This window comes from Zonotrichia albicollis, chromosome 16 (genome assembly GCF_047830755.1).
Source record: "Zonotrichia albicollis isolate bZonAlb1 chromosome 16, bZonAlb1.hap1, whole genome shotgun sequence".
Taxonomy (NCBI): Eukaryota; Metazoa; Chordata; class Aves; order Passeriformes; family Passerellidae; genus Zonotrichia; species Zonotrichia albicollis.
Genome location: NC_133834.1, coordinates 10258094 through 10283018, shown reverse-complemented (window position 1 = coordinate 10283018; position 24925 = coordinate 10258094). Strand labels below are relative to the sequence as shown.

Below are 24925 nucleotides of genomic sequence, written 5' to 3'. Positions count from 1 at the left end.
TTTAATAATTAAGAGGTCCTTTGTGTTTGTGGTTTGAAAGCTCTGAAAAGTCAGTATTGTGTACAAGAGGAAAAGGCAGTTTGGTTTTGTTTATTGTAGTTCCATAGTTAAACAAATCAGCATCATATATTCATTGCATGTAATTTCTGGTTAAGATAATCCAACAGTTTGAGGTTAGTTGACAGCTTTGCTGAAAGCAGCGAGCTCCTTGTAAACCATGAGCACTGTGTGCTCACACAAACAATTTTTTGGTGAAGCTTTTAAGTAACAAAGGCTTTAAACCTTCCAGGATCTAAAGACTCAAACACAAATGACTTTATTTCATGCAGGCATAATTCTAGAAGAGCTTTATGTAAATATCTTCCCATGAAGAACAACAACTTTCATTAATGACTTTTTTACTGCTCATCCTTTAGCTCTTCCTTATTTGGTTACCTAGTGCCCATCTTCCCATGATCTTCAGTGCCATCTTCTGCAATTCTCCTGCTCTGTCCTGTTGAGGGAACAGAGCACACATGGCTATAAGCATAACCTGGGACACAGGGATCTCTTACAAAAGCAGGGAGCTGCCAGCTGGAAGCCTGAAGGTTGAAGATGGCTCTTCCAGCTCTGCTTAAACAGAGGAATCAGAATTATAGCAACTCCACGGATTTAAGCTAAGAACATTCTTTTGGAGCTTGGAAGCAGCTCAGTTGTGGAGCTCAGCAGGCTCCCAAACCTGGAGCAAAGTGACCTGGGGTTATGGCTCTTCCTTGTGACACTGCCAGAGAGGCTTGGAGGAGAATCAGGATTATCCTGGACTCACTGCAGGAACTCAGAGCCAGGAAAGGCCAGCACCAGCCCTGAGAGGCAGGTTGGCTGTTCTACCCCATGGGCTGAAGCTCAGTACTCACTCTTGGGAACATCTGTGGTGCCAAACAACCTTGAGGTTACTCTGCTGATGGTTTTTGGTCCTCCTAACTTGCAGTGGATGTAGCCATATAAATTAGCAGTCTGGAGGGAGATGCCAGCAATCACGAGAGCCTGTGGACAAACAAGAGTTCAGCAGGAACAAATCCATGGTTGTGCATTGATTGTGTAGGATATACACGTGTGTGTGTGTGTACACACACTATCCAGATTAGTGTGCTGCCATGGGGACATTATTCACAATCATTAATGGCCTTCAAAGACATCCAATCATGGCAAACACAATAGTTCCTCTCTACAAATATTTATTTTTATCAAAACACCAATACCAGTTGTATCATTTTGTATCTTGAAAGACTTCATTACTTTCCTAAAAGCACTTACTCAAAAAAGGACCTACTCAACAGATTCCAGAAACATTTCACTTTTTTTAAGCCCCATTCTTATTTAAAAGTTTTACATCCAGATACATGGCACACTTGCAGGCCTGTTCAGCTGACAAACAGCTTATTATAAACAAATAAGATCTGTAATTTGTGGATTTACAAAGAGCATCCATAGATTGATTTCCTATCTAGTCTTGACAGGCAGTGAAAATAATCAGTTCCTTTTGTGGTACTTCAGGTTTAGCAGCAAGTGGAACCAATCTGACTAATGCAGTAATTTATAAAAGTGTTTCTCTTAGCCTTCAAAACCAGTTTCCCAGAAGTGATTTTATTTTTGTTTGAGTCATTTGCCTTTTACAAGCACCTGGGCAACCTGCCTCCTGTGCCAGTTAGAGTTCTGTCTCCAAGCAGCTCTTGGCTTAGCAAACAATCTCGGCTTTTCAAAAATAAAGGTGGAGCCATGAACAAAGAGTGCTGGTTTAATTTTAACGATTGCTTGTTTAGGGGCACCAGAAAGCAGGTAATGATTTGCAATTGATTCATGCCCATAACTGAATTTCCTGTTTAATTGAATAATGAATATGCAATTTTGACTGTTACTGGTTATGTAGCTGCACATGTCAGAGGTGCTTTTTATCTTTTCAGACTGAATTAGGAAATGGTACTGAGCATGGCTGGGAACTTGACAGCATGAATAGCGTGGCAATTAGCCAAGCATTTAACGTTTACAGGGGAAAATGTGAAGATTTCATAGACAAAAATATCTTAATATAATGCAATATATGGGGTAAACTTCCTCTTGTATTTAGAAAAAAAAGTGTTGAGTTTTTTTAAGTAGATGACTTAGAAGTACAGCAATTATAAAATACTTATAGCTCAGTTTATCAAGGTTTTATGAGCTAATGATGCTGGTTCTTTCAGAAGGAAATGGTACCAGACATCTAAATTCCTTACTTTTAAAAGTACATTTAAGTTCCCAGGAGACCTAAAACCCTGAAAACCAACATCACTGGTTCATTTTTTGTCCTCTTCTGTTAGTTTTATTTGACTGAAATAAGTTGGGGCAGAGTAAGTTGCTACAGTTAAACAGAAGCTCACAATTTTGCCCACCACTTGAGGTTCTCTAGAGGAAAGACCTGACATCTGATAACCCAGTAGAAGTGCAGCTAAAAATTACCAATCCATTCCAGAGTGCAAGCCTTGACTGCAGAAAACTCCTCGGGATTCTTTGAAGCTGCTGGTGAAATTTTTCTACTGTTGAAAGATTTGGTTCAAAGCTAACAGATCTGGGTTTCCCTCTACCAAGATTGTTTTCAGTACCCCCTAACTCACCAGCCATTTCAGCTTCAAGGAGAACAAGGTGCTAAAGAAAAACATTGTCCAAATCACTGGGCAGATGATGAGACCGAGCCAGAAGATTCGGGCTTCAGCTTCAGTTGAGGCAGCTACTGTAGGCACCTGGAAGGAAAAATTGAGACTATTAGTCACAAAGTCAAAACCCACAATAAATGACAAACTGACAGAAGAGGAAGATTTCACTTATCATATGCATAGAACAGGATTAACTAAGAAGAGCAGTTGTTCATGCCCAGTTCCTTCCTGATGCCCTACTGTACACAGCATTTTCATCCACAGGGATTTATTAGTTGGTTCTAGTTCAGAGTGGAATTCTTATAAAAGCTCACATTTCTATACATTTTCATAAAAAGATGCTGTATCTTAATTTATATCTTGCATGAAGCTTATTTTCCTATTATATAAACTACTATGTCTTCCTATTATATAAATACTTGGTTTTGCTTCTGAACTCTGCTGACATTCCATGAATTAAGAACCATGGCTTTGAAAATGCCTCTTGTGTCATGCTGGAGTTGAGCACACTGTAACTGCAAGAGGCAGCCTTATGGTCTGTGCTCTGTCTGCTCTTCAGGGAGAGCAGAAACTCCAGAGCAGGCTGCAAAGCCCTGCTTACAGATTTCTTCAGGTCAGCACAACTCACGTCATCGCACTTAAGAAAAAACAAAAAGAACCCTTAAAGTAAGAGAATTGTTCAGAAGGCTCTGATCTTTCCGAAATTCAAAATCTTACTCCAACCCTCAGACCAATTGATGACCACTAGTACCAGCTTCTGAAACAGAAGCATCACAATTGGAGAAGAAAACCCTCTGGACTCTTCCATGCTGAAAAGCTTTTTAGATAATTTTCAGTCTATTGAATTTTCCATGTATTCTGTCCTGTAGGGTTTCCTGTATTCTGTCTTCAGGCCTCCCTCGGTCTCACAGGAAGCACATGAATTAATTAGTGTTCCATGCTTGGGGCACCCCAGAGCTGCAGCCAAGGCTGCAGAGGGCACTGCAGGGGACACTGCAGGGGGCACTGCAGAGGGTGCAGAGGGCACTGAAGGGGGCACTGCAGAGGGCACTGAAGGGGGCACTGCAGAGGGCACTGCAGAGGGTGCAGAGGGCACTGCAGAGGGCAGAAGTTACAGGCACAGGGCACTGCAGGGGGGCACTACAGCGCCGCACGCTGGACAGCAGCGGCACAGCCGGCGGGGCGGGGCACAGCTCGGGGGCTGCAGAGAATGTCCCTGTGAGCAGCCCCGGGCGCTGCTCTGCCAGGCTCAGTGGGGCTGCAGAGAGAATGTCAGCAGGTGAGAGCAACACCGAGTCTTGACTCTGGCAGTGATGCCAAATGCCATTCTATTGTGCTTCCTTCCCCCCAGCTCAGTGTGTTTAGGGGGCACTGGCAGTATCAGAATGCTCTGTTATTCAGGTTCTCTTTCCCACCATATTCCATGAAGGTGAATAAAATATTAATTTCAAAATACTGAATCTGAACTATTCAGCATTGCTTTCCACATAGATCTTTCCTGAAGAGGATTCTGTGTTGGGATTATCTATGGAAAGATGTGTTTATTACAAGATATTCTCACTAGAAAATAAAATAGAACTACCAGAAACATTTCATACCTATAGCACCATGCTATGAATATTTATTCTGCTGATCCATATGCTGACAATGTTGTGAGTCCTGTTTTGCCCTGAATGCTTCCAGGATGTGACAAACAGTGCTTGCACCTGAATACTGACATTGTTTTCTATGGAAGCAGGATGAAAAGTAACTGTTACAAAGGTGCTCTATTTGTTACTTTGTTTGACTTGGTATCAGCTTTACAAATTTCCTATGGATTCTGTTTGCCTTGTGCCTGCTTCTATTAATATATTTACCCTTTTTGCTTCAAACACCCAGTGACTTTTTCCATCTTCATCAATCTGGTTCCACCAACGCAAACCAACCAAGAGTCTTCCTGTCACATTCTAGTGATGAAACCATTATTTGCATTAATCAGTAGCACAAGTCACTTGTCAGTATAACAGTTAAAAATAGAAAAAAAATTAACAGACAAGCATGTTCAAAAATCATCTTTTATCTAATACAAAAATATCTTCTAAAAGCTGTTCCAGCTTGAGTACAACAGCCATTAACAAGGGGTGAAGTTACAAATTTAGAGGCCTCTTCTCTTTCAATGTGATAATAAGCACAATAGCACTTACTTAGACAAGAAATTATAGGTTGTATCTTTTTCAAGTCAATTATTGGGTGCTTGTTGGACAAGCACCCAATAAACAAATTTATTCAGTAAAAGAGGAATATTAATAACAGAAACACACTAAAAAATGGGAGATTAAGGACAAGCAAATAAGCTGTGTAGGATCAGGGAAACAAAGCAAGAAAATATTTCAGCACCTGGATGAACCAGAAGCTTTCAGAATACTGGAGGTGCATCAGTGCTTCACTTCTACAAAACAAAAGCCTTGCTCAACACATGGAACCCCTGGATCCTGGGCTGGCCTGACCCACCTGCCTGCATGGGATTAGGGCAGGGCACCAGAGCTATAGCTGGGCTGTCAGGAGACAAGGTTGCAGATCCTGACATTCCTGGGCATCCATTGCTGAAAGCCAGTATTACTTTAATTTTTAAATTTATTTTTTTATGAGGGGAAGCATACAAACAAATTACCTATGGCAAAGCAATTTTCTCACCATATTAGTGGACCTTAGTAGTCAGCCATAGAAAACATGGTGCTAAATAACTAACATACATTAACATCTTCATTAAAATGAGCTAGACATTTAATAAATCAACAGATTGCAATATTTTTGTCACTTCTGTCATTATACATATTTCAATTTTGTTTTAATTAATGACAAAATACTTCCCAAGGTAATAACTATTCAGGGTCATCTTACCTTGACAGACCAAAAGTCAAAGGATAGAAGGAGGAGAATAGTGACAAAACAGGCAACAAAGCTGTTGCTGAACCAGTCACAGAACAAGTAGGTAACAATAGCACTCACTCGGAAAAACAGGTGGAAAAAGGTGGCCAGTGGGTGCCTAGAAAAAACAGAGCATAAATGAGGTTATGGGACAGGAGGGAATGTTCCAGTGCTGGCTGACAATGTAGCACAGCACAGGTATTTCAAGTTTGTAATGGTATTTTGGTTTGCAGCTGCTATTATTTCAGTGTTGGTGTATATCTCCATTAGCAAACAATGGTATTTTCAATAGCCAAGCTTCAGTCTAAATCTAAAATACAAATGTGGTGTTCCTGTCAAAACTTTCTCAAAGACAGAACAAAATATGGAGCCTTTCACCAGATTCTTTGGTCCTGTGTGAAGGAATTTAGTGGCTGTGTGCAACACAGTACCATAAAATCCTTGTTGTTTCATTAAATGAATCAGCATTACAATGCACAAAAGAATTGAGAGAGCTCTTATGCCCTTCAGAACAGCTTTGAAAACAAAACATTAACTCTAAAAAAATTGTAGCTGTTTGCTATAAGACAAAATGAACTTTCATATTTAATGTCTAAACCCAACACTTCCTTTTAGGCAGAATGATTTGGGAATCTAACAGTTCTTCTGAATTACTGCTTATTAATTTCACTACAGTATTTTCATTTTGCTCATTGAACAAATTTTTATCTGTAACAAAATAAAGAGAAATTTCAGTGAAAGAAGTATGTGACATGGAATACTGGCCTGCACAGTAGGGTGGGGGGCTGGAGAATGCTGTAATGAGCACAGCACAATTTTCAGGGTAATATGCCAAGTAAAAATTTTACTCTGTGTTAAGTAGTTGAAAGTGAGAATTAACTACAGGCTTTTGCAGTTAAATAACTTCTTCCTTGAAGCTTAGAGAATAAAATATCTGAATAAGATATTTAAGTCAACAATTGTCTCCTTAAGCTCCTATGCCTCTGTGACCAATTAACAGTAGAATAGCCAATTAACAAAAGTATGGCCTAGGGTGTAGTCAACTATTTAACTACTAAATGTTATTCTGTTATTGTGTTTAATAAAATGAGATATGTAATATATACACAATTGCTTACTATAAACTTAAATTATAGCTATATAAGAATAATAACTTTTATGACTTTAATATCCTTGTTGTTCTATTCTTTCTCTATAGCTGTTTAACTGTTGCGGTGTTTATCTTTCTCCAGTGGTAATACTGTGTTTGTAGAACTACACATATGACTGGGGAGGGAAGGATGATGCACAGGTGAAGTTTATATTTACTCCTGGTCATGCCCATGTGAACTTCAAACTTTCCAAAAACTTCTTCTGACTTAGAACTGAACATGTGACATTTTAAGCAAAGGGGCTTTTTCTGCCATAAGCAGCCAGGTGGGTGGAGTGGGGATTGTGAACTGGGACAAACAGACAGGGCTCGCTGCTTCCAGCCTTGATCTTGGTCAGGAAGATGCAGGAGTCAATGATGGGATGGTGCCCTTGTGTCCAGAGCAGCTTTCATAGATCACAACCCCAAAGCACACCAGGGTTGCCAGAGCTTTTCTAATGGATCAGTGCTTCAAACGTGGCAGTAACTCTGGGGAATTCATGTTTCATTTTGGAAGGCAGATTCAGCAGTATGACTGGATTACAACAGGATTACTGTTTGGATGCTGAATTTGTTCCAATGTCAAACACTGAAGGGTATTTACTAAAAACCAAACAAAACCCATGAGCAAGGAGCTGTCATTTATTACAGTGCTGAGCATTTACTGAGACTCTGGAAAGGATAAAGGAAATGGCAACTCTACCATGGCTCAACTTGGCATAAATTTGCTTCTGAAAGGACAGGAATCCACTTGCTTGGCCTTCTTGTTTTCCTGTTGCAGCTAAACATCCCCGTGATGCACAACTGGAGCCTGCAGGCTCAGTGATTGCCACGTGCTTGTTACAATAACCTCTGCTCAGTTTGGGAGCACCATGCCTGTTAGGACAGGAAGGAGCTGTAATCAATTTAGTTGCATCCCATGTTGAAGAATCAAATTTGGGTCAGGCCTAAGCTGTGCCAGTGAACTACAGGAGAATCATTCCAGATGCCTGCTCAGAGGTGCCACAGCAGAACTCTACATGCTGCCTTTTTTTTTTTTCTCCTGTCTCATACTTCAAAATGTATTGAGGCAAATTTTGAATAAATGAGTTCTCTTTTCTCCTTGATCACTGTTTCCTGGCTGATTTGTAAAAGAAGCAATCATATGCTCCCTACTTCCAGATCTAAAGTCCTGGTACTGCAATCTTTTTCCAGTTTCTTAGGAAAGAGGAAGAATTTCCCAATTTCCAGAACTTATCTTTTCCCTGTTTCTTTGGAAAGTAGCCACTAACCTTTTGCTTTTAAGGAGCCCTTTTGCACATACCTCAGAGAATCACAAAAGCACAACTTGTCATAGCCTATGCTAATTATAACCAAGTTCAAGATATATGAAATTGGAATAAAGACAAATGTCTGGAACACCTTGTTATGCCCTCTAATATGATAACAAAATTTTGCAGCACCTAGGTGACTTTCAGACTCATTTGCACAAGATTCTTCAGAAATATAAAAACAAACACATGTGAGCAGTGTAAGCAGTTTCATTTCTGCATTCTATAGCTGATGAATTTTCAATACTACATCATCTTTCAATATTGTCTTGAGGGCCAGAAAGAAGAGCTGTCTCTAATGAAGCCACTGTCTAACAAAGTGGATCAGAACAGTACAGTTTGCTGATACTTTACCTGTGCTGTACTACTGAGCAGCATGAATCAGGAGCAATCTCTAAGATCTCTAGAGTAAAGTCCTTCGTGCTGTGACCTCCTACAAACATTCCAGGGTGGTTTCACTTCATGCTAAACGTAGTCTGGTCCTTCAGAACCTGTGGCTCATGTGATCAAGGTACTTCTAAGCTGTACTTCCCAGCTTAGTTGAATCCTTGAAGCTGTGCTCTCCAAGACTGCACCAAAATATAAACCTTCATTTAAAATGTGTGCTGTTGCTAAGGTGTAAAACCAAGGCAATTCAGGGAAGGTTAATCTTATGTCAGGGCTGACTCAAGTAGTGACCAAGTGCAAAGCACTGCTTCACCAGACACTTGTAAAAGTAATTATATTGTAAAGGTACGTGATTGCTTTTCATCTCAGATAATGTTGTGTCAGGTTTAACATCTATTATATTTTTTGTTTACACCTACAGAAAATATTATCATTTGAATGGACCGGACTAAACTGGGGCAAGGCAGAGAAAGCAATCTAAATCAAAGCTGATTATATACATTATTGATCAGTGCATGCCTAAATCTTTTTGACACAAAACTCTTCCTTTCACAGTCTTTAACTGGAGGTTCTTCAAAAGCCACTGATTGAACAGCTCTGTCACCCAGGACCTCTGTGTGGCCAGAGCTGCAGAGTGACACCTCTAGTGAGGAATCCAAGCTTAGCCTGACACATGAGATGGGTTAAGGGGTTGGGTTTTCTCAGGTAATGTCTACAAGCATAAGAAATTTTACATTCCACACAGCATCACATCCCATGGTAGGAAATCATGGCAGATTTATTGCAGCTATCCGGCTGTTCAGCCAGGTGCCCACTGCAGTGCCTGAGCACTGCTGCACAGCAGGCTTTGCTGGAGCTGAGCAAAGCCGAGTCGTGCTCCAGCTCTAACTAAAGCACTGTTTGCTTGGGGTTTGGGATGTTGGGTGTGCCAGGTTTTCACTTCCAGTGACCGGGTGATGCCGGGCAGCAGGGCCCGGCCTCGCCCGCTCCACCCCGAGCATCTCCCGGACAGAGGCCCCCGGGCTCCCCGGGCAGCCTGTGCCAGCGCTTGACCCCCTCCCTGTAAAAAATGGGAATGAAGTGTTTAAATGGAGTTTTCTGTACAGCGGAACAGCCAGGACCGCCCGGGCCCGGGCGCCGCGATGCTGCGGCCTCCGCGCCGTTACCTGATCCGTGCTTTCCGCAGCGCCAGCTCCTCCTCGCTCCCGAAATCCAGGGACACATCCTCGGTGTCGTCCACCAGCGCCTGCGGCGGGAGCCCGTCAGCGCGCAGGGCCCGGGGGAGCTGCGCCCCGCCAGCAGCGCCCGCCGCCCCTGCCGCCCCTACCTGCTTCATCCCGGCCCGCGGCTCCAGGCCCGCAGCTGGCCCCGGCAAAAGGGGCCGGGCTCCGGCCGGCCCTGCGCGCCTGGAGCGGGGCTGCCCCTCGTCACAGCCCGCGGCGGCTGCGCCTCACCGGGCACCGCCCGGGAGACCCCCGGGACACCCGCTCCTCCCTGCGGCCCTGCAGCGGGGTGCCTGTGACGGGGGCCAGAGCGGCCGGGCGGGCTTCAGCAGCGTGAGGGGCCGCAGGAGCCCCGGCCGGCCGCCCCCGGCCCTCAGCGCCATCAGCTGTCCGCCCCGCGGGCTCGCCACACGCACCGGCCGGGTCAGGGCCGCTGGGGCTCGTGCTGAGTACAAACCCTGAAAGGAAGATGGAGTAGCGGGACAGGTGAACGGAGGTGTATAAATATGAGAGCACAGCTGCGTGTCACGTTTGGCCCACACCCCCAGCCGGCCGGTGCTGTCCCCGCTGCCCGCGGCCCTGTGCCCGTGTGGGGGCCAGCTCAGAGGGCAGGGGTGGCTCCACAGCACCGTGCGGGTGCCCCTGGCTCAGTGCAGGTAACGCGGCCCCTGAGGGCGGCTGAGGGCACTCGGCTCCTTCAGCCCGGAGGAGCTGAGGGAGCCCCGCAGTGTGGTCTTCAACATCCTCACAAGGGGAAGGAGACGGGCAGACACTGATCCCTTCTCTGTGGTGATCAGTGACAGGACCCGAGCGAATGGCCTGGAGTTGTGTCGGGGGAGATTTAGCTTGGATATTAGGAAAAGTTCTTCCTGCATAGGGTGGTTGGGCACTGAACAGGCTCCCCAGGGCAGTGGTCACAGCACCAAGCCTGACAGAGCTCAAGGAATGTTTGGACAGGGCTTTCAGGGTGTGACCTTGGGCTGTCCTGTGCAGGACAAGAGCTGGACTCAATGATCTTTGTGGATCCCTTCTAACTCAAGATATTCTATGATTCCATGATAAATATTTTTTTCGTGCCTTAATTTAAAATGCACGTGGATTATGCAGCAGAGATAAAGAAGTGAAACAAGACAACCAAACTTCAGGACAGGGGTAAGGGTTTCACAACAATGGGGGGGAAATAGTCTGGATAGCTTAGTATGAAGCGGAGGGTCAAGGAAGATCGGATTAACCACGGCCACATGTAGATCTGACTAGCTACTAGCATTAAATAAGCCTGCAAAATAATAACTTCTTAGTCTTTTCTAAAACATCTAACTAAACCGAGTTCTTGAGTAAGTACAGAAGCTACTGAGGTGAACTTTTCAAAAATGTCAGCTGGAAAGCAGCTTTGCACAAGACTTACTGGAACAAAGCAATACCTAATAGGTAAGAGAAACTGATACACTGTTCTTAGGATTATAATTGTAAGGCAGGAAAGGTACTTAATGACTAATGATGTTAATATTTTGATTGTCATATTTTGGCCTTGATAGTGTTGAAGCCACTTGTGCAGTGTGCTAGTAAGTACAGTAGACTGCCACTAAAAAACTGAATAGGCACGTGCAATTTGAGGGGATGGCTCATGATAGCCTACAATATTCAAATACTAAAGTGGGCTTTCACGAGGCAAGGAGATACAAAGAGACAGCTCTCTTTGAGAGCTCTCATGAGATACAATTATTAAATCTGTGCATACCTGAAGCTGACCCTGACTTCATTTCCTGTATCAACGTGCACTTCTGCTTCCAAGGCATGAATTAACAGTAACTCAAACAGATCTGGCTTCTGACTCAGAAGCAGCTCCCAGAAAGAAGTCACTTACAGAAGCCTCAGCAGGGCTGGGAGGTCTTGCATCCTCCTGCCTGCCAGATCATTGACCTCAGCTCCTGCAGCAGCTCCTCTTGCACCTCTCAGGGCAGTTCTGCCAGCAAAACTCATCCTTTGAATTTAGTAATTCTGTGATGTTGCTGTATTGCCCAAGCCATTGCATTTTCATTCTAAGGCACCAGAAAATAACTGCGTCCTGTGTCCCTCATCACGTAAAACAGCACCTCTATGGGAGAAGGGACAAATAGCCTGTCACAGCATTAGGTGTCTGATTTACTACACTGATTTCATGAATGATGAAATAACTGGGAAAAAAGCAAAACCTGTGTTTTGTGTTTTGATTTTAAAACAGATAAATGTTTCCTTAGTTTTCCCTCCTTCTAGTGCCTATCTCCCCAGGCTCACTGTAGGGATTATCTGTTTTCCTAACAAACTCTATGGGGTAATCCCACAGGAGACTGTCACTGTACCATGCAAATAGCTTTGGTAAATTCTCTAAGAAGCTATACGAAATTGTGCTGTGTGATTATTCAAGGTATTGCATGGCTCATCATTTTGTTTTAGAGCAAATGAGGGCTAGAAAGAATCCTTGGTCTCTAGAGGAATCATTGGTCAAATGAATTTCTTTCTTTGGGGTTTGCTAGAAAAGAATTCTTCCTTGTTTTAAAATTAATGCATCCATGTGAAACCTCATTAGAAGCTTCTGGTGGTTTTTAGGATTTTACAGAACAAACTGTATTTTCCTATTTTCAACACTTTTTCTGAGCTGTAGCTTAACTACAAATTGTTTGAACATTGGAAAGATTAGCAACACCCTAAAGATGATGCAAGTCCTCAAATACTGCTTCAGCAGCCCCAGATTAGGAGATCATTACACTGAATTTATGAATTGTAGTTTGATTTTCAGGTTTTTACACAGGAAAACCCAGACCATTTATGAAATATATTAAGATTTCCCTTAATTGCTGACAGAAGTATATAGCATAAAATAGTTCAAAAATCCATCACATGCTGCTGTGTCCTTGCCATTACCTTACAGGGAATTCCCTCCCCACAATAAATAGTGACATTTCTATTTTAGAATGCTATCAGAGTCTTGATATGAATAACTGAAAAATCTCTCCCATTCTCTGATTCAACAATAAATAGAGCTTCCTCTGAGGTTAGTATGGTGCTTTATTCACTCTATTGCCGGGAAGTCAGCTGATTTCTCTTTCTCCTTGGAACGCTCCCTAGAATCTTGCAGAGACTTAGCACAGACTTCCCCTGTAAACTGCCTAAGGGTACTGTGAGTAACTGGATTGCTTTTGCTCTGGTTTAGGCTTTTCAATGGAGTTTGTAGTTTAGTATTCTATTCCCCTGAATGCTGGAAAATGCTGTTAATCCAGTAATAACTTTTACCTCACTTTTATTCATCAGAGGTACACTTAAAAGATTTGTTGGTGCTTCAATAAAATGTTTATATTAGGGTGTGATAGGGCAAATCAGAGAAGGCACTAAATAGATAAATTTCTAATGGCATCACTTTCTAATTCATTTGTCAAATATGATTTCCTGCTTTGGCCCAGATTTCTATCAATTTTGTTGGTTGTACATACATGAATTGTTGAAATTGGCAGCTCAGTATTAACAGGGGAGAACCCACAAGATTTACTTGTTGGATCAGAACAATTTCTTTTATATATAACAATACATTCTCAGTAGAGATCAAGTTCTGCCATTAGTAAGAAATGGGTAACAGAAAAATATGTCAAATGAGGAAGTTTGGGCCCTAAATATAAATGGGGAATTTAACAAAAGTATTGATCCTTCCTTTAGCTATGCCCAAAAAGGTGAAAAATAATTTTTGAGTATGTGAAGAAAGGAGTATAAATTTCCATTATTGCACAGTAGCTGGTTTTGATTCTAACAAGTGCAGTAGCAGCTGTATTCCTTCCAGTTAGGGAAAAACCAGGGAAACATTACATATTTATTAAATACCTTATTTTATCAAGCCTGTGTGGCTTTAAGGCCTTATATAATTCATGCTGTAGGAACCTCTAGTGCAGTCACCCAGGAAGAAAAAGGCTTTGAAATTATTGCTGAGTTTACTTCAGTGTCATTTTCCTGCTTAGACTGTGCTCTGGTCACTCAGACACATCCAAAACAAGGGCACACCAAGGCAAACTCACCAGCTCTCCTCCAGCTGGGGGGCATTCCCAGCACTTGGATGCAGATTTTTCAATGTGTTCAGATTTATATATCTCCTGATGTGTTCAAAGCTTCAGTCACTCTCAGCTGCACTACTTGGTATTTGTTAATTTTGCAAGTCATCTTTCATTTCTCATATTGGGAACTCCAAAAATAAGGAACTTGGGCTGTCAAAAGTTTGGTTTAAACAACTTCATAGATCTACTGCAGTGAGCAGAGCTCATCTATCCCCTTCCATTTCCCAGATCCATTTCCCAATGGAAGTGATTTCATCAGAAAAGGCGCTTAGAGTCCCTTCCCTCCTTTGCTACATGAACTTCAAATACCTGTACACTCTCACACAAGTATCCAACAGTTCTCCTGCCTTAAGCCTCTATCGTCTTACTGAGAAATAATAATAATAACAACAACAACAATAATAATAATAATCATCATCATCATCATCATCTAATAAATAAAAATACTCTAATGGCTATCAAAAAGTTGAGAAGCTTAGTACAATAGGAAAATTGATTAGAAATTGAGCAGTGTTTCTTCTACTGGTTTATCTGGAGAAATAAAATTTAAATTTGCTTATGAAAGCTCTAAATTTGCTTATTCATTAGATTTTTTACGTTTCCTTTTTCTTTTGTTCCCTGTGGCTGCTAGTAGCACCTACAGAGCCTCACTCAGCTCCCTGAGAATCTTGCTGGACAGTTCTCCAGCCTCTTTGGCAATTTCCACTCCATCTTTTGTTGTGGAGGCTGTGGCTAAGCAGCTCTTGCCATACTTGCTTGCACTTGTTTTTCTTGTGTATTCTAAACTGAGATGAATAAAGGGAATTACTTTATCAGAAAAAATTAAAAGAGAATACAGATAAAACACAAAGAAAGAAAGGGTTTCTAATCTGGTGATGCAATGAAATGAAAAACTTGTACCTGCCATTCTTAATTCTGTGAATTTTTCTGTGAGCATGTGAATTTTTCTGAAGCAGCCTGTGATGCCTACTTCTACAGCATTATTGTTTAATAGTGTGTTTTCTAATTTATTAATACTTCTTTTTCTAGCTCACCAAATAGCTTCAGCTTCCTGGTATTCCTTGTACTCCTCAGTATATGGAGAACTTGAGGGGATATCTGAGGTATTAAATTCACCAACTCCATACTATTTCTGTAGGTTTGAATGGCACAAAGAGGAGGAGGTGCTCTGCACTGGTCTGTAGGTGCCCAGATCCCCAGATGAGCTGTAGGGACATTAAGTGCTTTGCTTGGGATCTGCCACACTGGCTGGCTGTTCTTTACAAGATGCACCAGGCGCTGCTGGACATAACTCTGAACCTCTCCCAGGGGCAGGGGCCTGATCTTTTGGCAAAACTGAAAGCAAAGCTCATGTCTGTGGCCTGTGACCCCCTTTTACACCCAAGGCCATGATTTAAGAGACCACAGTTTCCTCTATGGCCTGAAAGGTGACAAGCCTCAACCTCGCAGCCTCGAGGAGGAGGAGGAAGTTCCAGGCTGTGCTGGACATCTCCACAGCTGTTCCCATGAAAACTGTTCTGCCTGACTTCCCAACTGGAGGGTGTTTCTCCTGTGACTGGGCCTGAATTCATGAGGCACACACCTTTAAAAACTATAAATAGTCACCAATTAAAAGTACTGAAATAAAGCTTGGATGAAGGGCAAGAACCCAAACCTGTTGGTTTCTCAGAGAATGCACTGTCTGATTTTCATCTTCATGCAGGGCAGAGCAGCTTCAGCAGAAGGGTGGGAGAGCTTTCATTCTCCATGGCAGAGCAGCCCAGAGACCACACTGCAGCACTGGGGCAGCATGGACCTGAAGCTCCTGACAAAGAAGATGGTGTGACCTTTCTGTGATACCACAATCGCTGTGTGCAGTTACAGTAACAGCACTACCACTGGAATGGGGGTCATGGTGAGTGCTCCTTCATTCAACTGCCTGATAGCAGAGCTGCTGTGTCTGGTGTGGATTCTGAAAACTTTTGTGTCTGGTGTGTGTTTTAGTTGACAAAGATCAAAAAAGCTCTAGGGAAGCCCCTAAAATATGTGGTTTCTTCAACTGTCATTTTATTATTTTTGCCCAGTTTTTTTGCTTCAATCTGAAACTTGAAACCAGCTGTGGTTTTTTGCAAGCATCCTTTTCCTTGTTAGCTGGAGTTTGCATTTGTATGCTATTTCCCATTCTTGCTCTATTTTATTTCAGTGTAAGAGAAATTACAGGGGGTTTATGTCACATGCTCGAGTGTACCAGTGTACTGGACTACTTATATGAATGCCAGTGGTGGTGCAAGGAAATGTACAAATTTCTTTTATTTTTTTTCTTTTAATTGCTCTTAGCTACAGATAAATGAGAAGTTCTTCTGTCAAAAAGATGAATACTGTTGTGCACTGCCTGTTCCAACACTAATGCTAAGGGATCTTTGCATTTGTGATGTTCACAGACTACTTGAAAACCAAGGGAAGGCATAAGAGGTTTTCTCAATGTCTTCTCCTCCATCTACAGCCCAGGCAGCTGCCAGCTGCTGGTGGAAATGCTTGCTCAGAGCTCCAGAATGTGTCACTGGCTGTGAGGGGATACACTAATGGGAGAATGGCAGGCTGCTTGTGGAGAAAGAGCTCCTCTCCATAGGATTGTTCCCTCCAGAAGTGGACAAGCAACTGAGCAAACAGCTTGTGGTACATGATTGCCACTTAAACATGAGAAAAGCAGATTTTCTGCAAGTTTCACCCCTTAAGCAAACTCCACCTTCAGATGTTCCCAGGCAGTGTTCACCATGACCAGGAGATGATATGCTTTTCAACTGAAACAATGGATTGTTATCTCTGTTATATCTAGATTGGAGACAGATCAAAAGCAAGATGGACTTTGAATGGGTGTTAAGATATAAAGATTTCAAGTTTGTTCCTGTTTTACTCTTCCCATGTGTTCTAAGTATTCCTGAAGACTTTTCCCACAAGAGCTGTAAGATCATGACAAGGAGGTAGCCTTGTTTTTATAGAGCTGTCCCTGGCTTTTGCTGGGCTTTAGACAAACCAAGCAATAACATGCCAAAACTACTCTGCCTTTGAACTCAAAGCTGGTAACTGAGGCCAAACTAAGGGAAAGGTGACTAGAGAGGCTTAAGCTTTGGTTCAAGTTCTGCTGCTACAGTCCCAATTTGCAATAATTAAATGTGATTTCTCTTTCTTGTTTTGTTTTTGCATTTGTAGAAACAAAAATTTCTTACCATCTTGACACCAAAATCCACCGTGGTTTATGGCACACCCAAATGCCTTGTGCTGAAGGACATAATGTGGCCTACATTGGCACACTTTCATCTACCTCACTGCCCCTGGGAAAAATAGTGACAATAATTACTGACATTTTACTAATATAATCTGGGTTCCAAAATTAGCTGTAGACTTTGCGCAGCACCGTATTTACTTAGAAGTGATACTTCCCTTCAATGCAGAGAAATCAAAAGCACAAGTTCTCCTTTTCAACTCACTTTCCTCTTTATAATGTGTCACAGCACAAACAATGTGTGTGAAAAAGAGAACTAAGTCGGGCCATACATTTTTACTGTTTGGTGTTTCTTATGTAGCTATTGCTTAGCAATAGCTAAGGCATTTCCATAGCTAAGATATGTATTTTCTTTTGGATTTTGAGAACACCATGACAATCCCTAAGAGAGATACAGTTGCTGTGAAATATCTGTCTTATCTTCAAAAGCTGCATGTGAGTTAAAGAGAATCCATAGAACAGGAAGGGAAGTCATGTGGAAAAGCAAAGTAGTGAACTGCTGATGTCTATGTATTGTGCAGCTTGAATCATTATAATCAGAAAATAGGGAAATTTGTTAAATAAACTTTTCAGTCTATGAGAAGTTGTTCAACCAGCAGTATCTCAAAGCTATTCACCCTGGACAGAAGGAATCCTGAACAGAATTCTGCTGTGGAAACCAATTTTTGGCCAGAGAGGCCAAAGACAGTTACTGACTGAAAAACCAGAGCTCAGATACAGAGCCAACATGAAAGGAATTCTCAAGGAAGCAGAACTCCCTGTTCATAATGCAGTATTGAAATCCATAGGGATGTGCAGCAATGTCCATGAGCATTAGGGATCGTGGCCCTCAGTGAATGAGCACCAGCCCATTCCTGCACTGTGCAGAGCAGAACTGCAGGAACATGCTTTGGGTGAGTCTCAGCAGCCTTTGGTTACCAATGTTATGCCTTCCATCACACACACACACTCACACAGGATTTTCCCAGCAACTCCACCAGGGCTTGCAGCTCTTAATGCAAACCTTTCTGTGTCTATTGTGAAACTGACTTCCTGTAGGTAAGTAAAGCTGTGATATTTTGGAAGTTGTTTTGAACAGAAAAGCTCGATTGCAAGGGTGGGGCTTTTCCTCTAGAGCCTTTTTTAAAACCGTCTGATCAAACCTTTTCCTTGCTTGCTCACCTCAGAAACCAGCTTTGCTTCAAAGTCCTCCAGCGTCCATCCACGCTTACATTTCTAGTATCACCCACCATATTTCTTCCCAAATGCTATGAGGAGCCTCAGTAATGCAGCATGTAGCTGCAGGTGAGACACACCAAGATAACCCTCTGCAATGCTGCTGGTCACACCTGCAACTTCCTCAGAAGGTAACTTTTGTAGGTGAAGTTAGTCATTCAAAAGGTTCAGAATTTCCAGTCTCGCAGATGCAAAGACAGATTATGGCCTCAAATATTTGCGGTCATTCAGAATTTCACCAGACTTTAGACAAACATTCTCAGAGAGCTGAGGGAGCAAGACTCAAAAGGACAGAAAAACTGAGCATACAGAATAATTAGTATGAGAAGTGAGGGAATCTTTTAACTAATAGAAGATGGAATACAAATTAATAAGAAACCTATGTAACTTGTAGCCAATGAAGATTCACGCCTTTGTTTGCCAAAATGTGTTAATAATGAAAAGTTCTAATAGCTGTGGTGCTGGTTTTGTGAATTTGCCACCCAGCCTCCCTTTCTGTGCAGAACTGTAAATAAACCAAATACCTTGACTCTTTGTGGGGATTGGCCTCACTAACACTAGATGAAAAGAAAATTTTGGGACAAGAAAGGCATGGATGAAAATACAGGAGGAAATCCTCAGGATACAAATTATGATAATTCATGTGAGGGCAAAATACTGACCTCTGTCATTACACACATTCAAATTAAGGGCAGGAATTCATATTTTAAATGTAGAAAACCATAGAATGTGGCCTGGTATCACTTATGCTGGTGCTTCCAATACTGCTGAGCATGTTCTGTCTCCTCCTTTGGCAGTAGGGCAGTGTCCCAGTCAACATCAAAGCAGAAGCTGGTGGTGACCTGAAAAGCTTAGGCAGTTCTCAGCTGTCTCACAGCCTCTTCTTTTCCAGTCTGCTTTTCTCTTGAAGACCACCTTTATAGACTACCCCACTAGATGAGCTATGATTTGCTCCAGCAATTCCTTTCTTTCCAAGCACCCATGGGTGTTGTACAAAAAGTGGACAACCAGTCTTTGCTGCAGTCATGAACTGGAATCACAGTAATAAACTGAACTCTTGTTCCCCAAACTCTTGTTCTTGATGTGAATAGGGATTGCCTCAATTCAGCCTCAGAAGCTGCTAGAGATCTGCCTGCAGGGCTGCTGAAGGAGTTTATCACCTGAGGGGTTGTGCTGCACATTGGAATGGAGCTAACAAACAGCCATGTGAAATTTTGTACAGATTTCTTATGCAGTGATTATTTTATTGTCTCCTGTCAAAACAGACCACTAAAATACAGAATCTGTATTTGTGCAGCCTCTCATTATTTTCTGTGCTGTTTGTAACATAGTGCTGTTATTCTGAGATGTTGCTGTTCTTCAAAAGTGCACAGAGGAGTTCCCACACAGCCTGGGTGTGGGAGAGCCTGAGGAGGTTGATGTCCTGCAGCACAGATCAGGCTCCTTGTCTGTAAGTGCTGCAGAGATCAGCTGCTCCCAGGGAGGAAACAGCTTTGTCTCTTCTCAGTGAGCATATTCCCATGGGACCTGCTAGAAGTGGATCTCCTCTGCAAAGAGAAAATTCTTACACAGGTCAGCAGCTGCTTTGCTTATAGGAGCTGCTGTCTTGTGCAGGAGCCATTTCTTACTGGCAGCTGATAAAAACCTTGCAGTCTGAAGCAGGGAGTCTGGATGTCATTGTGTTTATCAAATCCTATTGCCTTTCCCCTTCAGACTCTGGTGGAACTTTTCTTAAAAGCAATAGCCAGTGGAATAATAGTGCAAAAAGTATCTGTTCACTCTGGAGTACAGTCTGCTTTAAAATTAATTTCTAATTTGTGTAGGTCTATGCATGATTAAAAATAGAAAACTAAGCAAATAAGCTTGCAGATCACCACAAAAGCAGCTATAGGCATCATGAGAGGAAGCTCATGAATGAACTTGGTTTTCAAAAGGTTGTTTGTCTTAGCACCAGGTAGGCATGGCAAGGTAAGTGATGATTAGATGAACAAACATTCTGTCGGATGCTGCTACAAGCAAACTGGGAACACCATGTGCAAGCCAGACAAGCTCCTGTTTTATAGAACATCCTACTTGTCATTTTGGGCCAATGGCAAGAGACCTTGAGATGCAAAACTTTGTGTAGCCAGAGTCTGTGAACATGTGAGAGACCTACTTTCACTTCTGATGCACCAAGTGGAGCTGCAAGGTAAGTGCTCACAGGCTGCTGCCTTTATTCTTACTGATGGACTGCTTGACAGCATGGCTTTGGGACAGATTTGAACTGGAATGGAAAAGGAGAGAAAGAATTTGGGGAGCAATGAAAATTGTTACTGCCAGCTCTCATCCAATTCTGGTTTCCAACCAAATAAATTGACCTTTTCCTAATTAGTGACAAGATCAAGCTCTTCTTATCGGCAACAAATGACCAGTGAAGGTATCACTGCTTATACTGGGGCTGCTAGAAGGGAGGTTCCTCTTAGTTTTCCTCTTTGGAATTCCCCCTCTGAGTCTTCTGGGCTTTCTTATTTCCTCCTTTCAGCTGTCACTTTCTCTTAGCCCTGGACAGGGCTGGCAGTTCTCATCATTTTTTGGTACTGGATCCAGAGTGAAAGAGCAGGAGCTGTCTGGTTCTTTAAGGTCAGTTTTTCTTCAACCCTTGAATGCATGCTTTTTTTCATGGTAAATTCATCTTATCTTGCTTTTTGATATTTGTAATTGCAGTGTGTCAGTATCTGGACTTGTGTTGCTTCAAATATTAGTGGGATGATGTCTAAATGTGGGTGAAATTTTAGAGAATTTTTTGTGATTTTGTTTTGTGGCTGGCCCTGCTACTTGCTGTAGTTTGTTTCAGACTTTGTTAAAAATATTCTTTTTTTGTATAAACGTTGTGCCTATGGAAAGTGAAACTGAGAATCACTGAAAAAAAAAACTGGCTTATTTCCATTCTTTCATAAATCTGGCAAAACAGCCTAGAGCTTTACTTTCCCATTGAGGAGGGCTGAAGTTCTGTCCTGAAGAAAGCCATTGAGTTAAAATGCAGACAAGTGTCTGCTGTGATCTTTACTTTATCTCATAGCTGGGATGAGAGAGCTGGGCACAGCTGTGACACAGGAGGTGCTGCTGGACATGAAAGGCAAGTTCTGCTCTAAATCACAACTCTGACACCTGCAGGGCACTTGTTACCGCTCTGCCTGGACTTGTCCATCTCCTGCACCAGAAAAGTAATATTGCTGGTTCTAAGCTAAGCTCATTGAAAGGCAAAAGCTTCTTTTACCTGATATTTATGCTTTATTAACCTCTTTTAAACTCATCTCTAACAGAGACAAAGGATAACAGGCAGGATATAGATCAGGTTCTTTTTCAGCTCCATCTCTGTTTTTCTTTCATTTTAGAATATAAATTCTGTGGAAAATAACACCATTCCATCAGAAAGACAAAGACTCTCAGGAAAAGTAGTATCTCTTCTTGAGCTGGGTAATACTATGGAAAAAGTTAAACTGGCTTTTAAACTGTTTGTTAAACTGTAAGTTTTTCACAGATCTGAAATAGAAACTAAAACTTCAAAGCTAAATATAAATTGAGCTCCATTACTTGCGTTTTACAAATAATCTGGGCGTTTCTGAAAGGAAAAATCTGTGTGGTACCTGTAAAGCAAAGGAATTGTTGCTCATTGATTTGGGAAAATGATATAAGTGATTGGAACGTGGAGAGAATTTCATCCTTCCCCACTGCTGCCTTGCCCACCTCCCAGATGAGCTGGTGCCTAAACACTGTCTGCAGCAAAAGCCAGAAAACAGCTCTGCCTTTGGGTGCCTTGTGCACCTTGGCATAACCTTTGGGGGGGCACAGAAGGTGAGAGAAAACTTTCTAAAGCTGGTGTAAGAAAACAAGGCTGTAAAATTGTGGCCAGCAATATTGAGCTTTTCAGTCAAAGTGCTTTTAAATCAAAGGACTGGTGTTTCATGGGACTCCTTTTTTACAGCTTGATATAACCTGCTGTTTGTCAGCTTGTTTCACTCAGACTCTTGTGTAGCACTTAATGGGTCTGAGGTGTTGCAGGAAAACAGCAATTGTTCAGCAATCTTTGTATTTCATTTTTCAACTTCCCATCTTCACACAAGTCCCACTGTTCCATTTTTCTGAATTCTAGGAGTTGGAATATTATGCAAGACTTGGATGTTATGTCATCCTCTGGTTAACAAGTGTGTGATTTGCATGGCACTACTACTCTTTTCTATGAATTATCCTCAGCTTCCTAAACTGGTCCAAAAGTTAAATTAGAGGGGGATTTCCTCTGTTCCTAAAATGAATATACAAATTCTCATTTTCTTAACCTCTGTACTCATGTGGGAGACTTATTGCCTGTTAGTTCATATGTCAACAGAGGTTTGGGAAGGAAAGCCCCTAACAGCTCTCCTCAAATCTTCTCTTCTTTACATTATCATTGGAATAAATGTTGCATTTTGGCCTTTATAATCCTTTGTTCTCTAAGATAACATTTGATTTCAATTAGTAGCAGACCCCATTGCCTGGAATTTTTAACATGTTGACCCTTTAAAATACAAGGCACAATGAAATCAGATTATTTGGGAAAAGCGGTGAATCAAAATGACCTCCATTGCCTTTAGAAATCTAAAATGCCCCATCTAACTCTTATGATTAATATGTGATTTAAATGAACACCTGCTCCTTCTTTGTCCTTTTACAGTGATGGTCACTGTTTCTTTCACTGCTTTTCCAGCATTTTTAATTCATATATCACTTGAACTCTAAAAGAGCACTCAAAAAAAGCATTGTGAGTCTTGGAAGTGAACCATATTGTCATGCCATGTATGCAGGATGCAGAGCTGAACCAAATGCATCCTGAGTGGAGACCTGACCGTGTCAGGTGTGCCCACAATCACTGCAGAGGTGTCACAAAGGGCACACGGGGTGCCAAGTGTGGCTGTGCAGCTGGACCGTATTGGCTGCTGGGGGAAGGAGGTGTTATTTAAGGATTTAAAGAACAATATTTGTCTTAACCAGTGTCCAAACCACAAAGGATTGAGCTCTCTGAATGGCATGGAAATACATTTGAAGTCTGTCCTGCCTCGCCCCCGCCCAGCACATGCCCTTTGTGCGTGGCAGCCTCGCAGGTGGCCCTGGGGACTCCTGTCCTGCAGGTCCTTGCAAGCTCTGCCTTGCTCCTGCTGAGAGCTGCCACTGCCCTTACAGCCCTAACACAGAAATCATCACAAAATTTGTTCTTCCTCTGGCATGACACTGCAAATACCTGTTTTGGCAGCATCGGTTTCCATGAGACCCCAAAGGGAATGTAATAGCAGTAAATGAGGTTAAAATAAAGTATGAAACAACAGAGGAAGTGCTGAGCAGTACAGAGCTTATTCACCCTTCACCTCAGACAGGACTGCTGGGATGCTGTGACAAAAAAAGGGGAAGCTCTGGGAAAGGAGTTGCTGCTGTAAACAAGCTTGGTAAAGGTCTGGTTTCATTTTGTGTCCCTCAGTTGCACTATGCAGCAAAACACTTGCTGTCCCTGACGTGTAGTTTTCCTTGCCTCTGCGTCCTCTCCATGTAGAAATTTCCATCTTTCAAAAACTTGCTTCTTTATTCACAGTATATTTTCCACGGTGGGACCATGTTTTTAATGCAGCAGAATACAGCTGTTATTAAAAATGTTTTGGTTCAGATTAGAAAGAAATCCCAGGATCCTAAATCCAGCATAGTCAATAGGGAGACATTGATACAAGGATTTGTGTCAAAACTAAAACAATTAAGAAAACATACCAGAGTAAGGTGAGGGCCTTTCAGACTGGTGTAGCAAACAAAGGCAAGCAACCGAGTTTTTCATTTTTGAAAGAGTGGCAATCTTCATTTTGTTAAGGTAGAAAAGTGTTTCACTTCAGTGCACCTGAGATGTACCATCTTTTACATTCTAGTTTTAAGCTCTGCAGCCAGACTTGGCACTGCCAAGACTTTCCCTTGGTTGTTTCCTGACTTCTTGACCATTGTAACATAAAACATTTTTGCATTTCTTATGTGTTTTTCCACAGAGAAATGCTATTGAAAGAAAAGTTTAAAGATGGAAAAGTTCTTATGACTATAAATTATTAAAGGTTGGTATTTCCATGAAGATTAAGTAGACCTACTCAGTCTCCTTCCCTAGGACATGCCCTTCTCTAGTTGCTGTAATCGAGCAGTCTGCCAATCACTGAACTTGGAGTGATAGATTTGTCTATTTTGCATTCCCCTTAAGCCTTCTGCCCAGTTTCTTCTCTGACTCTAACCCCAAAATTATATTGACTCAGAGGTAGTTTTTCAACAGCTTTATTCACAAAGTCTGTCAGCTTGGCCTTCTGAAAGGTCCTATTTAGATTTTCTGTTAATTTAACAAATGGAAGGGGCAAAACAAAGTGTTGCAACAAACTGAAAATTTAATTTGGTGTGTTTATAACCTCATTCTTGGTTCTCAGGCAGGTTTCTCAACTTCTGCTTTCCATTTATATCTGCCAGGCAATAATATCAAATTTTTGTAATCTTGGTAGTGCAGTGAGGCCATAAAACATGAAAAAGGAGAACTATCTTAGTGCAGGCTATTCCTGCTCATGGATCCACACCATGTTCACCTACTTTTCAAAGTCCTGGCTCTAGATTTTGGCATTTTCTGCAGCAAATGCAGAAATATCCATTTCCAAGCCGTTCAGAAGACAACCCCATGGAGGGGTAAGAGGAATGAAGATGAGTTTGTAACAAACAGCACGTGGTAGT

General features: G+C 42.0%; 2 protein-coding genes across 9 annotated transcripts in view; one reads left to right on the top strand and one right to left on the bottom strand.

Moving 5' to 3' along the window:
• Positions 1 to 74: 74 nt before the first annotated feature.
• Positions 75 to 9868, bottom strand: TVP23A (trans-golgi network vesicle protein 23 homolog A). 7 transcript variants are annotated; one of them, XM_074553066.1, is made up of 10 exons: positions 9727 to 9787; positions 9566 to 9645; positions 8367 to 8581; positions 7406 to 7578; positions 5655 to 5691; positions 5043 to 5094; positions 4523 to 4612; positions 2628 to 2753; positions 894 to 1023; positions 75 to 493 (listed from the first exon to the last, which is right to left on the bottom strand). In XM_074553066.1, exons 3-10 carry the CDS (start codon positions 8453 to 8455, stop codon positions 432 to 434), a joined length of 759 nt encoding a protein of 252 aa, XP_074409167.1. In that variant the 5' UTR covers positions 8456 to 8581; positions 9566 to 9645; positions 9727 to 9787; the 3' UTR covers positions 75 to 431. The 7 variants fall into 7 exon arrangements, with proteins under 7 accessions (XP_074409167.1, XP_074409165.1, XP_074409166.1 ...); XM_074553064.1 differs by lacking the exon at positions 8367 to 8581 and having other exon boundaries at positions 9727 to 9868; XM_074553065.1 differs by lacking the exon at positions 9727 to 9787 and having other exon boundaries at positions 9566 to 9690.
• Positions 9869 to 10144: 276 nt separating this feature from the next.
• CIITA (class II major histocompatibility complex transactivator) overlaps positions 10145 to 24925 on the top strand; it is a 38765-nt gene continuing 23984 nt past the window's right edge. Inside the window, exons 1-3 of one of the 2 annotated variants that reach the window (XM_074553056.1) lie at positions 10145 to 11050; positions 14728 to 14801; positions 15401 to 15592. In XM_074553056.1, the coding sequence (XP_074409157.1) occupies positions 15581 to 15592 (12 nt within the window). In that variant the 5' untranslated portion in view covers positions 10145 to 11050; positions 14728 to 14801; positions 15401 to 15580. Of the gene's footprint in view, positions 11051 to 14727; positions 14802 to 15400; positions 15593 to 15913; positions 20795 to 24925 lie in introns of those variants that run through there. The other variant, XM_074553057.1, reaches the window with a different exon arrangement.

Coding starts and splice junctions, on each gene's coding strand:
- TVP23A (XM_074553064.1), bottom strand. Junction 5,692..7,405: donor TTATGCCAAGTTGAGCCATG/GTAGAGTTGCCA, acceptor TGTTTTTTCTAG/GCACCCACTGGCCACCTTTT. Junction 4,613..5,042: donor AAAGCTTCTGGTTCATCCAG/GTGCTGAAATAT, acceptor TTTCATCACTAG/AATGTGACAGGAAGACTCTT.